Source organism: Typopeltis vanoorti, chromosome 19 (genome assembly GCF_054136105.1).
Source record: "Typopeltis vanoorti isolate ZY-2024b chromosome 19, IOZ_Tvanoo_1.0, whole genome shotgun sequence".
Classification (NCBI taxonomy): Eukaryota; Metazoa; Arthropoda; class Arachnida; order Uropygi; family Thelyphonidae; genus Typopeltis; species Typopeltis vanoorti.
The window spans coordinates 67,990,310-68,008,914 of NC_143567.1; the positions used below are offsets into that span (position 1 = coordinate 67,990,310).

General features: G+C 34.7%; 1 protein-coding gene across 1 annotated transcript in view; it reads left to right on the forward strand.

The window, feature by feature from the left end:
- Positions 1 to 18,605, forward strand: part of LOC150096217 (uncharacterized) — a 67,244-nt gene that overhangs the window by 41,779 nt on the left and 6,860 nt on the right. Inside the window, exons 2-3 of the mRNA XM_090409006.1 lie at positions 896 to 967; positions 9,543 to 9,734. Coding sequence (XP_090265132.1) covers positions 899 to 967; positions 9,543 to 9,734 — 261 coding nt within the window. The 5' untranslated portion in view covers positions 896 to 898. The remainder of the gene's footprint in view (positions 1 to 895; positions 968 to 9,542; positions 9,735 to 18,605) is intronic.

Genomic DNA, 18,605 nt, shown 5'->3' on the forward strand with positions numbered 1-18,605 from the left:
ATATATATAATCAGTAATTATTTTCTGCCATGATAATTATAGTTATCTGCAGGGATTACTGCGTGACATCAGCGAAACATTACCAAATGTTAATGATTATATTTTTTGTAAGTGACTGTTTTCCTGTGATATAGCACTGAATAATATATAAAACACGTACACGCAAGCGCATTTCAATGAATGAAAATCCAAATCTTTGGAACAGTACAGAAATGTAATTCTAGGAAAATCGTGCCTGCTTTATAACTGCTAAAAAAAGTCATATAATATCTTGTATAGTTTTAAAAAAGATCTAGTAGTAACGAAACGATTTACCTCTAGCAGGAACATAACAATAAATTAGATCAAATTAAAATTAAGAATATATTTTTCTTAAATATCATATGAATCGGCCGTCAGTGGAGATGGGATATCGCATTCTTAAGGATTCATTATGGGATAGATGTTAATTAACGTGCACACAGATGACCTTATACCGATCTACATATATTATATTGTATCGTTAATGATTCTCGGAATGCCCGCGCCTTGTAGATGTAATACACGTGCACTGGTGGCTCACAGAGAAAGTCAGTGATCGCTAATGTCGCCACTTGACTTGTACTATGGGAGAGAGAACGAGAGATTGACACCTAGAGAGAGAGAGGGTTGTTGACCTGAAAGAAGATAGTAATTATTGGAATACGCATAGACAGTGCTTAGCTTCCAGCCGTATCTTTAGAGAGCAATACTTACTACGAAGAATAATATCAAATTCGTTTAAATGAATGTAAGTACATTTGATATTTGGTTTCATTACGTGACTTTTTTTTTAATTTCCTAAAACCTTCCCAAGTTATATGAAATGAGGAAATGCTTTTACATTTTTATTATTTTTATTTCAACATTTTTCTAGTCCATGTCTACTATTCGGGAAAATCCTTCCATGGTACACAAGCTGCTGGAAGAGGAAAGACAGGCCGTAAAGGTAAACATATCACTTTCAATTCAATCTTGGAAATTATCTTGTAAATTTAAATGCCAATCTTTTATATTTTCGTGTACGGTTCGTTGTGAACAAATACATATTTTAATTCCAAACGCGCAGTTTTGTAATATAAAGGAACAATTAGTAGATGGCGCAACCGAACGAATAACAAATAACAAAATGGCGCATGTTTGTCTATGGATGTCTAGAGATTCTTTAATTTTAAAGAACTTTTTTTTTATTACTCTTCATTTGATTTGCCTGTTATCAGTTATGATAGAGTATGTATGTATGTTATACTATGAATGACTATAAATTTTAAACTGTCAATTTTAAACTATAAAACGTTAAACTGTAAATCGACATGCAGAGTTATATTAAGATTTCATTGTACACTTATATAATTACACTTATATAATTATCTGCTAATACAATAATTAATATTAGTTTAATTCAATTTTATTTAGCGGCCTAAGGCTGGTTCGTTCTAATGAATTTCATTTATTCTAGACATTCCCCTTTTGCTGAAGATTACAAAACTTTAGAATGAGAAATGATAGAAAACTTATACGTTCAGTTCTTTCTGATGAGGATTTTAAATAAAGGAAGCTATTGCAGCTCCATTTTTATTAGAACCAATCTACCAAACCAAGACCTTTTTTAAATCCAGTATGCCTAAATCAGTTCGGATAAAAATCATAAATTATAAGGAAGGAAAACACAGATCATGTTCAGTTATCAGAGCTGTGACGTATCTAAACTAGCAGAATTTTAGACATCTTTAATTTTTAGTATAGACAATATAAGGTACCTCAAAAGATACCAAGAGCTAAAACCAAGTAGACACTGTTGAGAGATCACATACGTGTGTAAAATAAAGTATTGGGATATCTCTCCTCCCCTCCATTTTAAAATGCCACATATTGTTATGTATATTTCTGATGTAGAGTGGCCTATAATGTTGTACAAAGAAAAAACCTATAAGTCAAGAATCGACTTTAAACCTTTACGCTCTCAAAAACATGCAATAGAACTTAGGTACTACAAAAGAACCGTTATCACAGGATATCATAACAGTTACATATTGGTGCATTTATTGGTGCGTCTACTTCAACAAAATGCATATGGTACATTTTGTTGAAGTAGACGCAGTACGTTACGTAAAATGCTGCATAGTTTTGGTTTACAGAACATCAGTCGAGTCGCATATAAGCTAAATATCAAATCAACCTACATCCTCTTCCATTCTAGTGGACATATCGGATACCTGGGTGATGTCTTATATCCGAGTTCATTGTCCATCTCTGAAGTTTGGTAGCAAAGGTGTGATGTCTGGAGCTGTTTCCCTTGATATGTACTCGGTCTGATTGTAGTTCGTAGAAGGATGAAATAAGACCGACATGCAATATTTCTGGATAATGTAATGTTTCCTACATCGCAAGAGAAAGGTATGGAACATATCCATATCCTCTTCAACAAAATGCACCATATCATAATGCAGGTACCAATACTATGCGCTTTATGGAAAACCATAAACCAAAATCTGGATTGGCTTTCACATCGAGTCCTTACATCAAAACGAAAGATACATTTAAGACGAACTAGAACCTGTTAGGGGTCAGACCAGTGCGTCCACGAACTGGACATGGATTATTGCTTATTTTGAAGGAAGAATGGTGAAAATGCCAGTCTCAATTTACGATAAATTAGTGAAGAGTATGCTCAAAAGAGTAAAACGTGTAAACGTTTGTGATTTTATTTTCACAAAGGAATTTGTTTTAAAAATCATGGTTCTCCGGGTGCTAAATTTTATTAAAATTTCATTTTCATTTATATTACACGATCACTTATTAAGACAATATAGGTTTTCAGTGATGATAAGTAACTATAGTGAGCTATACAGTAAAGACGTGTCATTACAAAAACAAACAAGATGCATTTTTACCAAACACCAACATCACACGTCTCGTTGTCGACTATTCCAGTAGCTTGGAATTTTCTAAACCGGCCTCAGGAGCTAAACATGTCATCTTTTACAAGACTTTATACTGAACAGCAATGTGTGGTTATAATAGAAAATCATTCATTAAATTACTAGAAAAGCAATTCAAATACCTACCCTTTGTTCCACAAACCGATTACACAAATTTGCCTATTGTTCTTCAGATGAAGAACAATAGGCAAAATAGGACTTTTTTTTTTTAAATGTATATTTTGGATGCAAAATGCAAAACAGTTAACATAAAGAAGAAGAATGAAGCATGAATTCTGCTTGGATGCAATCTAAATCGGAATGCACAGCATGCAAATAATAATATGGATTCCGACTGCTTTGTGGAGTGAAAAGGACAAATGTCATCCATCATTTGGAAGCAGCCTAAGTGCTGTGAATTTTCTTGAATTGTAAATCGGTTGGCCTCGTCTTCGGTAAGATTTTTCATACAAGCCTGTTAAATTACAGGTCTAAGAAAAAATTCATAAGCACTCAAGTACAAGTAGAACAGATGAACGCAACAAGTGTTAGTAACACGTTCTTTCTTTGCTCTGTGTAGACATTTTAATATGCAAATTCGCTAAAGTATAATTTAAATAGCTTTCTGATAATGCCAGAATAAGTTGGAGGAACGTTGCATAGTTGTAAATATTATTTTTCGTGACAGTCCTACCTACATAAAGTTGTAAACATTAGTGCAGTGGGTGGGTAACGATTAGAAATCTGGGAATCCTGTTGTGAAGGCCAAGAATGAAATCCAGCCCTGGAATAAGTAGAGCCGAATTTCAATCGGGGTAATAACATCCATTTACCACATAAAGAATGGCATAATTCAGGCCAAAGTGAGATTTGCATTCTATTAATTTGAGAAGATGCTATTCACTTGGCTAAGCAGACAGACTAATCAGTGGATAATCTAGTTTTATAATTTTTCTATTCAGGTGATTTCGGGACTGAAGGTTTACTGATCATTTTAGTGCAAAGGTGAAGAAATGCCATCTAGTTGGACAATGCCGAGTGAATAGCATCTCCCCTCTCCAAACTAGCTATGGTTTCAAACTCCACTATGCCAATAGATGCTTATGATGTCTGTAGATAGCAGATGAAGTTCATTGCCAGGTATGACACTACCTTTCCTGCTCACTGAAGACCTGATGTGGCTTGAAGAAATTTCATATTTAGTCTAGTCGTGTTTAGGATTGTCACATTATCTAAATCTTAGCCCATACTAATGTGTCATAGATTTCTAAATTTCGTAGGTTGGATTCATATAAACAATTGAATTCACAATAAACACACACACACACACACACACACACACACACACACACACACACACACACACACACACACACACACACACACACACACACACACACACACACACACACACAAAAAAAAACTGTTCAAGACAAATCAAGTTCTTCAAATGGATGACTGATCTGTTGAACAAACAGATACAGTGGAGAGAGAAACTCACTTCGGGTTGGAAAAAGGAGCACACGCTCCCGTCTGTATACACAAAACTGAGAACGCCGAATGATCTTAGTATCTCTGTGTTTTCCTGTATAATATTCATCTGTGCTTGTTTTACAGCCACGCATATCATCTGTTTCTTTTAAACGAGGTATATTATTCTGGTCTTTATTTTTTATCATTTTCTTTAAATTTTGACGTTTTATAATCTGTAATTTCCTAATTGCAAAGCTCTTGGAGATCTTCCTTCGCATTTGCAACTTGGAATCTTTTTTTTTTTTTTTTCAACTTCACTCTTCGTGGTATACTCGTTCAAGTCTTCTATAAGTAACGATCCCACACATTTGTTTTCATATGTCAAATAGAATTCAAAAATATTCTTAACTACTGACCAAATGATCTCTTTATTTACACACTGGCTTATCTCTAGCCACTTCAGACCTAAACTTGGCATTTAATAATAAATACTCTTGCATCCTTTGCTTATGGCCTTGTATGATTGAAATGCTTAATGGGGAATGATTCTCCATGGTTAGTATTATCCTGAAGTTCTTGGTTCTGTAATAAGTTGCCAAAGTTGTCTATAAGAATCAAATATTTCGCGACTGCCTTTCATCGAAATTTTCGACTTACAAAATGCAGTAATGAATAGCACTTTACACCAATTATGTATGAGTAAAAAATGCAGCCTGAAAAACTCAAATAGGAATGTATCATTCCTAGATAACGTGAATTCTGGTCCCACACTTTTTTTTTTATCCAAAATTTATTTGTGCATCCACATCTAGAAAAGAGAAAGCTTATGATTCGGGTTATTTGTTTTCCTCCGTTTCTTTAACTGGGATAATATCCAGTATTGCCAAGAGATACGAATGCTTACACACAAAAGCGGATATTGTGAACATCCTAAATACCATACTTTATTAAATTATATTCGGCCAAAAAGGAGTTATTGTGGTATATGATGAAGGTAGTTGTGATTGGTGGATTAGTGGAGACGGAGAGTTGTAGAGTAGGTGCCCTCCCTCGATGAGTCTTTGGACTCCCTGGAGGTGTTAAATAATAATAATAATAATAATAATAATAATAATAATAATAATAATAATAATAATAATAATATTATTATTATATTGTGAAACATTTTGCCAAATTTAGCTCACGCAAATAGCCAAATTGAAACGAAAACTAAGATGCGTTGACAACTTTTTGTACGAATTCCAAATACCAAATATGAATATAATACATCCAGATATAGTTAAGGAATAGTTCGCCTACGGACAGACAGATTTAATTGGTGTTACGCATTTTGAAATGCAAAATACCTTATTACGAAAGTACAATTGCTTTTAAACATAATCATGATCTCATTCGAGTGTTATATTTTTAATGCAAAGGTTGAACACAACACTGATTTATACCCTGCCGTGAAAATGCAGAATCTTTGATAATATAATATATACAATATTTGTAGATAGATTGTCTTTGTACAATATTGATGTTCACACCGAGCTAATGAAGATAACACAGGGGAAAAAAGAATTCTTATTAATTACGAATGTCTAATATTTCATTTTACTCAATAAACGAAAATCTGCAAGTTATACTAAACATTTCTGTTGCACATACCTTGAAGAAAATTATTGAACTACGCCGTGCTTATGTTCCATTTTCATATCCCAGGTGGCACCACTTTCCAGTACGACAGATACTGTTGACATGATCGTAGAAAAATCACTTTTCTGTGTCTTAGCTTCAACATCAAATATTTAAACTGCAGTACTGTGTGTGTGTGTGCACGCACTCTTTCTAGAAATTTCACTTACCGTATGAGCGACAGATAGCGAAGAATAAGAAGAAATATGTTGTCTCACATCTAAATAATATATATTTTTTAAAATTTAAGTTATTAATGCGATATTCCTAGTTAACTATGAAAATAACATAAATATGTTTTTCAGCTTATAAATTTTTCATCGTGTTTCGATTAATGTGCATTATTATAACTCTTAATCTTATGCTTAAAATAGCGAATGCAACATCATTATATGATATCCTAAACTTTAAATATTTGTTTAAATTAGTTGTAAACATTATTTTGGATGCAGTGCTTTTGTACAACAGAATTAATGCAATGAGGTGTGATCTAAAATTTGAATCACTTGGCGACTTTGTATTAACTGCGTTAATACAAATGCGTTAATTGTATCAACTGCGTTAATTCTCTTCTATAAAATCTGCGTTCGAAATAGGTTTATAACTGGCAATTTATGATACGCACTGATTTAAGAGTACATGTAGAAAACAATGTATACAAAAGCGCAATGCAAAAGGGGAAAAAAGTATCATTAGTATTCTGATGCTGGAATTACTTTGCGCGACTTCTTACACACATTACCCCTCTAGAGAAATACCTCACTACCTCACAGTTTAGAAAATAGAAATTTAAGACTTATATACGTCGTGTCTATGTTTTTATCGTGGTCATTAAAGTAAAAGCGGGTAAAAGATATACAGTATATTATACATCTTTCCTAGGATTCATATATTATGGCAGCACCACACGAAACATTGAAAACCAATACTGCAATGCACTAGAACCATGTGAACCAAGATAAGCCAAAACAATGCTGTGGTGACCAAATATGTCATATTAGATGTCCAGTAAACAAAGAGATGTATCACAACAGTCACAGAAAACTGCTAAAAAAATACAAATCCAAATTATCTCAAATGTGAGTCCCACAAGCTAAAAGTTTTCAATGGTTCGTACGTGGATTACATTTGGTCAGGGGTTTGTTTGAATTACTGTCGATGCAACTGAGGACAATGAATTTTTTCTGTTAACTTCATATGTTCTAGTCGGTTTGCGTTTATTTACTGAATGAAAAAAAAACCTGAATTTCCTTTGAAAAAAAACGCGCCATCCCCATATAAGATCCAACCACATTTCAGAGTACTAACGTACTCTGAAATGTACTCAGAGTACTAGCAAGTGTGCAAAAAGGATAAACAATCCGGTAAACATGCTCTAGAGATCAACACGATGTTATTTTCAAGCCACTTCAGGCCTCAATAAGCAGGGTTTCACTCTGGCGATGAAAATCATCTGCCATCTAACTGCCATTCACAAACATGAAGTGGAATTCTAAATCATTGCCTATAGCAAAAGAGAAGCTGTTCATTCATTCGGTTTTTGTGGTTGGAAGTTTGTTTTTGTGGGATGAAAAACTCTTCCAGCTCCGTATAACACCAACTAACTCAGATCAGCTAAAAAATGCTCTTATAAAGGTACGTTTCTCGCACCATAGTTAGGATTCAAGGCAATATTTTTCCAGTCAAATGGCAATTAGTAAATCTTTGAAACTACGTGAGATTTTAATAGAAACTAGTAAGAAAGAAACATTAAAATTCACGAGAAAAATTAGTCAAAGCTACATCAGACTATACACATCATTCATTAGTTAGATTGTCAACTTTCCAGATTTGTTGAAAAGTTCAACACGTTTTGAGAGTGAAATTTGTCACGTCTACATTCGCAACCAGAGAGCGTAAAAAATAATAAACGAAAAGTGGTTCACACCATTCTCCATCTCAAATAACTCATTAATACTGACAAGAGTGACTGATGAATGTAAGAAATGAAATGAACTACATAGGCGAGCTGAAGATTATGACGGAAGACTAGCCAGTAGTCGGTATATATGTGTCTAGTCTCGTAGGTGCTAAGTAGGTCAATTGAACAACTGTCGAGGTGTCATATTAAACCGAAATCAACAAAAAAAATTGAACACTTTAGAAAGTTTTGTATGCCTGTCAGGTTGTGTATTAGGCATAAATTTTAATAAGAGATAGAGCAAAATTCTTTTCGGAACGCTACATATTTCTGTAGAAAAGTTTTTTTCCCTAAAGTGTTTTGTATTATTCATGTTTCTGTGTGATTAATTTTTCATTCTTACTGCAATTGATCAAGTTACTTGCATCATGAAACTTAGTTCAATCTGCTAATTCAAAGCGAGTCATTTTTCTAATCCTCTGACATTGTCACGCAAAAAAATCATTTTATTTTATTAAACGAAGTTCTAAGAGAAATGTTAATACTTGAAATACCGTGTAAATGGGTAGAAAAGACGATATCTGAGCTATATAGCTAAATTTAGAAAGAGAGGAAAATGGAATTGAAATGTGGCTTTTTTTTCCCACTCCACTCCATTCCATTTTCGATCACGTATGCGTTTCGTCCATAGTAATCTTCAACTGAATTATGAATATTCGCCCTTCCATCCCCTAGTTTTTTAAAAAAAAACATGAATAGCCGAGCACAACTTCAAACTCACAGGACTAAAATGACTCAATTTCCATTTATTCTTTCTTTGTATCTTAATCTTTGGAAAACATCTATTTCACCAGTATTTCCCAATGACTACAATCAATATTATTTCAGTCAAACATATCAGTGCTTCTCTCTTTCTCTCTCTCTGTCTCTTCCCAACTTTCAATTCATTCATTGTTCTATAGATTCTGGTTGGAATCTATATTTTCAGATGTACTTAAAACATATACAAATCATTCAGTGGTGTATCGCCTTTAAGGAGTGATATTCCACTGATTTAGACGAGCGAACCATCCGTTGTTCAAAACATTTGTGGTAGACGAGTTTGGAAATGTCGAAATCAATTACATATCAAAGTTTAAATCTTTTTTTTTTCCTTTCAGAGTGCACAGTATTTCATCCCGGAGAAGAATCTCACTTAAGCTTTAAGCTCATATCAATTCACTACTGTTTTTTTTTGAATGCCTTGCTGTGATATTTCATACATTGCTGTTGCAATTCGAACTTGACGCATGCATTGTTCCCTAAACGTGTTCATTCCACAGAATGGAGAGGAAAAACCTGGCCTTGCGCTTTCGATTATCTCACTTAAGCTCTAAGTCAAACTTTCATCTTCTTTTTCGATTGGACAGCATTCGATGCTACACACGTAAAATATTTTAACCAATAAGTTAACTATTTACTGGTAATAAAACCGCCAAGTTTCCTGAATCTTTCTTTGAAATGTTTGAAAACTTGCATTTATTCATTATTGAGTAGTTTCTTTATTTCATCAGTCGGCGCTGCAGGCGGTGGACCAACACGTGCAAATGAAGAGAAAGGAAGCCGAAGAGGTGCAGAGAAAATTCTTGGGAGAAGAGCCGTACAGAGACCAGATCCGGGCTGCATTCCAAATGGAAGTTCACTATGCGAAACAACCTCGTGTACCGAACCACTATGACCCACTCTTCGGTAACACGTACCTCAAGGTATTCTATATCATTTTCACTTTATTAAGTTACATCGTGTTAATGATTCCCTATATTATCGTTTTAATATCTTATACTTTCCACTTCTGCAAATATACTGGCGGTCTCTAGCTAGAACAGGATTTCCAGATAATTTAGCCCTCAGTCCATCTATAGTACAGTATTACGTGTGTTATAGGTGTCTAACTCTCACCAGGAGTATGATACGTATTTTAGTACTAATATCAATTACGTTTTCTTTTTCAATATGAAAGAGACAGTATGAGCTGGAACTTAGTCCCAGCTCATAGAAACATTTACTAATAAGCAATTTACTTAAACATTAAATCCACTTAATGGTATCGCTTTTTATCATAATTAAAAATTGATTGTTGGGTCCTCTCACAAAGGTAATTCATTACAGCGTGGCCTATTTATTTTTCACTAGAATACATAAATCGTTGTTTATGTATTCTAGTGAAAAAAATAATACTTTTTTCTCATTTGACATGATAAAGTATTTAACGTGGATGACTAGGATAAAATGTAATTATTTTGAAAGGTCTCCTATAATTAATATTTCACAAGTGCTCACCAAGTCATAACATTTTATACGGAATGAACGCAAATCAATACAAAAACAGTGAACGACATACAGAAATGTCACTGACATCATTAGAACGAGAACGTTAATGTTTTGATAAACTAAATCGATTAATTTAGTTACTTTTCAAAGACAATTGCTAACATTGTTCGTTTGTTCTATAGATAAAAAATTATACGTTCTTTTTGCTTTTTTTCATATCTGTTATAATTACATCAAATGTTGGACAGGCAAGTTTAATCATCGCCAAGATATCAGCAAACATTATGACACCCTGACACGACCTTCACCAGAATATTTCATACTACAAACTGGAGTTCATTAATTTGTTGTGTTAAGCAACCAGTGGCGGCTGGTGGCTTGAAATCGTGGCGGTGCTGCAACTTTCGAAATATACATACACACTGTAAGTACAGTGTATACGTGTTTGGATAAAATATCAAAATTATGGTAAAAATTTAAAAAAAATTAAACATGAAAAAATATTGTTTATTATCGATAAAATTATACAGTTTGGTATAATTCAAAATTACTTAAAAATTCTGAGGTCATAATTGTCAATAAGCCCAATAATGTTCTAAAATGAAAACTATAACAAATGTCCTTAATTGGAATGTCCAAATATTTAAAGAGGACGGAGTAAACCCGATAAGCACTACGAACACTCTACTACTGACACAAACTGCATATAACCAACAGTGGAACTGCGCGACGGACAGTGCCACATTACGCTGATAGCTCGCATCTCACTATGATGCGCGCGTAGCAATATGACAATGGGGTAAACAGAGTGCTGCTAGCGTCCTTCGCCCTCCTAAGTGCTACAAGATGGATTTTTATTATTTTTTATACAAAATAAGAGAATTGTAAAGGATTGTTGATGATAAAATTAAATATTACAAGCAAATATAAATAAATTAATAAACATATTTATACATCGAGAAAAATTAAGGATGCTGCAGTTCCCTGTGCCTGTGCACGAGTCGTCCCTGTAATCAACCACGGTTTAACCAGTGATTTCCAGGATTGTGCAGAAAGGACAGCCTAACCCGATCAGCTCTTTTCATTCTAATATTGGATAAACTTTTCTTTTTGCAGATGGCCAGCGTCTTCGAGTACCCCACATCACTTTCAAAGGGAATTCGGCGGTGCAGACAAAATTTGATTATTTTTCTTTCATCAAGTACTGAGAAAACAGCAAAGTAGCTATTAACCATTCAAGATTCACAAAATTAAACTTACTTGAATCGAGTACAAATGAAATCTTCCCGAAGCCAATATCAATGAATCAGCAATTAGAATTCTAAAATAGTAATAATATTTTACATGCATGTCGAAAAACATTTTTCGACAAACAAATGAGAATCAGAGTTAATTCAAAATTCATTATGATAGAGAACATTACCTTAAATTATTAATTGATCACGGTATGCTAATTAATTTTACAATTTTTATCATATAATTAAACTTGATATGGGTTTGGCAACTCTTTTCATGAATGCGCATTTTTAAAGCTCGTATAAGAAAACAATCCCACATAATCAACACTTTCATGATTTTATTATATAAAATGTTATTTCTCAGCGAGATATTAAAAAACATCCTTCCCATAAATCCATGCTTCCATTCCACGTAAAAGAAACATCGATCACCTGAAAATATATCTGTCTTGTTTCTGTACTATTTTTAGTAGCATGAAACAGATTCAATGACCAAGCAGCTGTGAAAATGAGACATATATTTAGAGCTATAAAATCACACAAATAATTTCGTTCAGGTGGTGTCACAAAAGAGAGGAAAGCAGAATATACATCACAAACTACAGTAGCAATGGACAAGAGAATATACGAGGGTAGTCTGAAAGGTTCTCGGCCTCGACCATAGATGGTAGCACTATCAGCAAGAGATTTTTTTCTAACTTGTTACATCTGTCGAAGCATCCATATGAAATTGCAAGTCATTCTATCAAGCAGTTTGTTTTATGCAGCTGAAGAAAAAGTGTTGTCTGTATCCTTTGAAATAGATAAAATTGAGTATCGTGCGGTTATAAAATTCTTTGTAAAAGAAGGTTTAACGTCAACCGAAATTCATTCGAAGTTCAGAAAGGTTTATGGGCACTCTTCTCCTTCGTTTTCTTCAATTAAGAAATGGGCTGCCAAGTTTAAACATGGCCGTACCAGCCTTGAAGATGATCCACGTGAATGACGTCCAAAAAGTGTAACAACAGAAATCATTGATCAAGTGCACGATATGGTATTGGATGACCCGCGAGTCAAACTGAGTGAAATTGCTGAGACAACAGGCATTTGGAAAGAACGTGTAGGATATATTTTTCATGAAGAATTGCAAATGAAAAAGCTTTACGCAAGACGGATGCCGCGCAGATCAAAAAAGCACTCGCATGAAAATCTCTGAAGAGTGCTTGGAGCGTTTTAACAAGAATAAAACTGATTTAGTTCGTCAATTTATTAATATGGATGAGACGTAGATTCACCGTTACACACCAAAATCCAAACAGCAGTCAAAACAGTGGACAAAAGCCGGTTGTTCAGCGCCAAAGAAGACAAAGTCGGTTCCATCAGCAGGAAAGGTTATGGCATCGGTGTTTGGGGATGGGAAAGGCATTTTGTTTATAAAGTATCTTGAAAAAGAGTAAAACAATAACTGGGGAATATTATTCCTATCTTTTAATCAGACTAGACGAAAAAATTCGTGAGAAAAGACTCGGTTTGCAGAAGGAAAAAATCATCTTTTTTTGTCAAAAAATCAAGTGTTTTGGCAATGGGAAAATTAAGGGATCTGCACTGTGAATTGTTGGGAAATCCACCCTATTCCGCAGATTTGGCTTCCTCTGACTTCTATCTTTTCCCAAAACTAAAACTCTTCCTCGCTGGTCAGCGTTTTCCTTCGAATCAAGAGGTGATTGCAGTAGAGGAGTATATTGCAGATCTTACTGAGAACCACTATAGGGATAATATGCACTGTAGTATCGCTGAAATAAATATATTAGTCTTAAGGGAGATTATGTTGAAAAATCAAAAATGATTTTGGAATGATTAATTCGTTTTTTCATTGTTATGCCGAGAACCTTTCAGTCAACCCTTGTACAACATTACGATTAAAAAATGCAAACGGTTCTTCATCTTGGCTCATTTATTATGTATTATTACCAGTTCTTATGATACGAGGGACGTCCAGAAAATAACCTCCGTTTTTAAATATTTTCATTGTAGCGATGCAATGAAAATATTTCAGCACGCATGCGCAACATCGTAATGTTAGGCATGCATGCTGAGTTTGTCGATTCCTTAGCAAGTCGTTGGTGCCATTTTCAGACATTCTCGCGTGCGTACGATTCTTGGTGTGTGTGTTTATAATACCTAAGAAAATCGAATCGCCAGCCGCATGTGAAAGTAGGTCAGTTATCCGTTACTTGAATGCGAGGAACGTTAAAGCAGCTGAAATTCATCTGCAAATTGAGGTTTATGGAGAACACGCAATGAGTGTTTCAATGGTACGAAGATGGGTAAGACTTTTTAATGAAAGAAGGAGAGGTGTGTATGATGATGAACGGAGCGGGCGACCATCTTTAGCGACTGACGATTTGGTGCGTTTCATAAAATTTCATGAAGAGAAGAATCTACAGAATAGGGGATTCACTATGACGTCACTCTCGCTGCAATTTCCAGAAGTTTCACGTTCATATCTTCAGAAATTGTGTCTCGGAAAAACTGAATTATCGGAAATCGTGTGCACGCTGGGTGCCGAAGTTGCTTACAGAACAACACAAAGTGAATCGGCTGGGCAGTGCGTTGGAATTCTTGACATGCTACCATGAGGATGGCGATGCTTCATGAGCAGACTTGTCACTGGGGACGAGACTTTGGTGTCGCACGCAACCCCCGAATCCAAACAACAGTCCATGGCGTGGAAGCACACCTCATCACCAGTTAAGACGAAATTGAAGACAACGGTTTCCACTCGGAAAATCATGTGCACTGTGTTTTGGGACAGACAAGGAATTTTGCTGGTAGACTTCTTGGGTCAAGGCTCCACAATCAACGCGAGTATGTCAAATCCTTAAGAAACTGCGTCGTGCGATCCGAAATAAACGACGTCGCATGCTTACCAGGGGCATTGTTTTGATTCATGATAACGCCGGCCCACACACGACCAGTGTAACACAAGAACTTCTTGCCACCTTCGGCTGTTCCATCATTCCCCGAATAGCCCTCGTATATATCGGGGATGATCACAAGAGAAATCCAACTAGAAAATATTATTTATTTGAATAACTAACTCTAATTTAGAAGTATTGGTCAAATGTTAATAAACTATTTAATAACCAACTAGTTTCGCCGGCTATTGCTGTCGGCATCTTCACGGTACAAATAAGGTAGGCAAAGTAAATTACAAGCTAGATGTTAACTGACAATTCTAATTCAATAACAAAATAGTACTGAGCGTGAAACAATACACGTGTCGCGGATACATGATTTACTTGTTGAGAAACATTTTGTAGTTGGCACTGAAGTTCATTTCATGTGTGTTTAGTGATCTGATTAAGGTCTTCCATATATCAGTAGGATTAAACCTTGATTCCTATTGACGTTATTTGTGGAACGGGCGACTATAGCTGCTTCTTTGAAGATTCTGGAACGGTAGTTTTCTTCTATATAAGGCATATAACTTTTATTCCATTCAATAATGTGGTTGGTTGTAGATAAGTGGGAAGAAAGGCCAGATATATCTTGTCTGTTGTTTCTTACATAACCGATGTGTTCCTTTTGTCTCATTTCGAAGCTTCTAGACGTCTGACCAATGCAACTAAGACCACAGGAACAAGGAATGTTGTGAACTCCAGCAGACTTATAGAAAGGATGGAAGTCTTTCGGTGATCTTAGAAATTTCTGAATAGTTTCAACTGGCTTGAAGGTCACTCTAATATTGTGTGGTTTTAAGAGGAGAGCCGGTTTTTTGGAAATGGTACCAATGTATGGAATAGTTATAGTGGTGATATATTGGGTGACATCGCGTTGTCTTTGTAGTATGTCAGAGAAGATAATCTTGTTGACGAGTCTTCTAGGGTAGCCATTTAAGGATAGGTCGTTGGATATTTTAGTCAATTCTTTTTGTAGATCACTTTGTTCCGTAGTAAACTGTATAGCTCTTTTGTTTAGCATATCAATAATGCTGAGTTTTTGGGAGATGTGGTGTGATGAGCTGAAGTGTAGATAACGTCCAGTATTTGTAGGTTTTCTATTAATAGATAAGTGGACACTGTTATTTTCTTGTTTCTTTATTATGATGTCCAGGAATGGTAGCTGTTTTTCCTTTTCAAATTCTAGTGTGAATTTGATAGTATGGTGGAACGAATTGATTTTGTTTAGATAATCCAATAGCTCTTCCTTTTTGCGGTTCCATATGATAAAGATGGTTCGTATCTAAACCATGCTGTAGGTTTTGGGTTAATCTGAGATAAGATTTTAGTTTCAAGATCTTCCATAAATAGGTCAGCACAAGAGGGTGAGAGAGGACTACCCATGGCCAATCCAGTTAATTGTTTGTAAATGGTTTTCTTCCATAACTAGAAATTTCTAGTTAGAATAGAAACAGTGACTAAACAACGAAGTGATGTCTTGTGGGAACAAATTGTCTAAGATGTTGATTACTTCAACTACTGGAATGTGGGTAAACAGGGAAGTAACATCAAGGCTAGCAAGTATATCATCTTCAGAGATAGGGACGTTTTTTAATTTTCAATAAAATGTTGAGAGTTTTTAATATAAAACCACACAATATTAGAGTGACCTTCAAGCCAGTTGAAACTATTCAGAAAAATATCTAAGATCACCGAAAGACTTCCATCCTTTATACAAGTATGCTGGAGTTTACAACATTCCTTGTTCCTGTGGTCTTAGTTACATTGGTCAGACGTCTAGAAGCTTCGAAATGAGACAAAAGGAACACATCGGTTATGTAAGAAACAACAGACAAGATATATCTGGCCTTTCTTCCCACTTCTCTACAACCAACCACATTATTGAATGGAATAAAAGTTTTATGCCTTATATAGAAGAACACTACCGTTCCTGAATCTTCAAAGAAGCAGCTACAGTCGCCCGTTCCACAAATAACGTCAATAGGAATCAAGGTTTAATCCTACTGATATATGGAAGACCTTAATCAGATCACTAAACACACATGAAATGAACTTCAGCGCCAACCACAAAATGTTTCTCAACAAGTAAATCATGTATCCGCAACACGTGTATTGTTTCACGCTCAGTACTATTTTCTTATTGAATTAGAATTGTCAGTTAACATCTAGCATGTAACTTTGCCTACCTTATTTGTACCGTGAAGATGCTGACAGCAATAGCTGGCGAAACTAGTTGGTTATTAAATAGTTTATTAACACTTGATAAATACTTCTAAATAAGAGTTAGTTATTCACTAATCTCTGTGGTCAAGAATTATAATAATTTTAAATATTATTTATTTATAACTTATACAGTTATATTTTATTAATGATATAAGAATCCCCAAAACTAAACGTATTTAATGAAATCCATTTAACTTGAATAATTTTCGCATTCCCTTACAGAAAACGTAATTCAACAGATTAATGATTTTTGAAGAATTCCAAAGTTCTGTGAGATGCTCTTTTTATAAACCAGCTAAGAGAAACACAGGAAAGAATGTTAAGGATGTCGCCTGGTATTCTCAGTAGAGTCGAAAAGGCTATAAATTTATCCAAAATAAGTAATTAATGTCAATTATAAGGGGAAAAAATCATAGAACGGAAAAAATGAAAGAACATCTAAAAATAGAGAAAAATAATTCCAGTCCCAAGTTAACGAAAGAAACCAATCGAAATGAAATCAGTCAAAGGAAGATATTTCGCTAAATGCAGAAAAAATAATCATTTATTTAATGCTAATTGTAGTATCTGTTGCAAAAAGATGACCTCAATGCATGAATCTGATTAATAGAAGAAAAAAAAAGAAAGAAGAGAAATCGATGAACGGAAGGAATCAAATGCAAACAAACATGCCGTTAATAATAATTTGTGTGCGATCTTACACAGAAATTAATTTTTTCATCAGAATTGTCGCCGATAGTTTTGGTCTAATTTTAAGGATATCAACCTTTATTTTCTTTCATTTCTACTTTTGTCCTGCCCAACACTGAGGGATTTCTAGAATGAGAATATCCGTTGTGTTTGCTCAATCTTTAATTGCTGTCTGCTGTTTCGTTTTTGTAATCTGTTCTTCAACGGTTACGAAATATGTTGTATAACGTGTCCAGTGGTTTGCGTGTGATCTTTGAAAGAATACCAAAAATACAGAACATTATTTCATTTTTTAATGTGAATCCTACCCATGAAGATTGTAACCCTATCGTATTTAGTGTACCGTGAGTGGACTAAATGTGAGATAATTTCGTACACAGCACTGAAGCTTACAGTATTTGCATTTAGTATTCTTTGTTACACCAACTAAATCGCTTCCAGCCACCCACACTCACATGAACAGCACCTAAACACATTGGGACTGCCAAATTCGGAATATTTTTAGTTCAAAAGATTTTAATTCTACAAATTATACAAACCTTTTAGGGATTTGTGTAATAGGAAGTGACTGAAGAAAGTATTGAAGAATCACATTGGAAAAGTGACGTTCGTAGGTAGGACTTGTAGAAGCAGTAATGGTTTCTTGTGTTTATTCACTAATGCTAGAAGTATTCGAAATAAGGGGAACGAAATTGTTACTTTGCTTGAGTTTATCCCCGTAATTAAAATCCCCATAATATAAACGAGACATAGTTAGATGACGATGACACCCTGACAGTAATAGAGATGGACGGATATGATATTATTCGTGAAAACAGGCAGGGAAGAAAGGGAGTTCTGTTGATGGTAGCAGATGAGTTGTGCTCATCTAAGATGGATTTGCAAGATGTATATAGTGGCCACGGTTTTGAGACAGTATGGTGTGAGGTAGAAGTAAACAGGATGAAATATTTAGGTAGGTGTTGCTATGGTAATGAGTAGGAAATGTATAGAAAAATCGGCCCAGCTAGCAAGAAACGAGTGATCGTTATGAGCGACTTTAATTATGCTAATATTGACTTCAATCTGAGTATAAAGAAAATGAATTTTTAGAGTTTTTGAAAGACAATTATCTTAGGCAGTACGTAACAGTTGGTACACGAGGATCAAGAGTATTGGAATTGATCAGCTCATCAGATGATGTTATTATAAATGAGGTGTCAAATCTTCCACC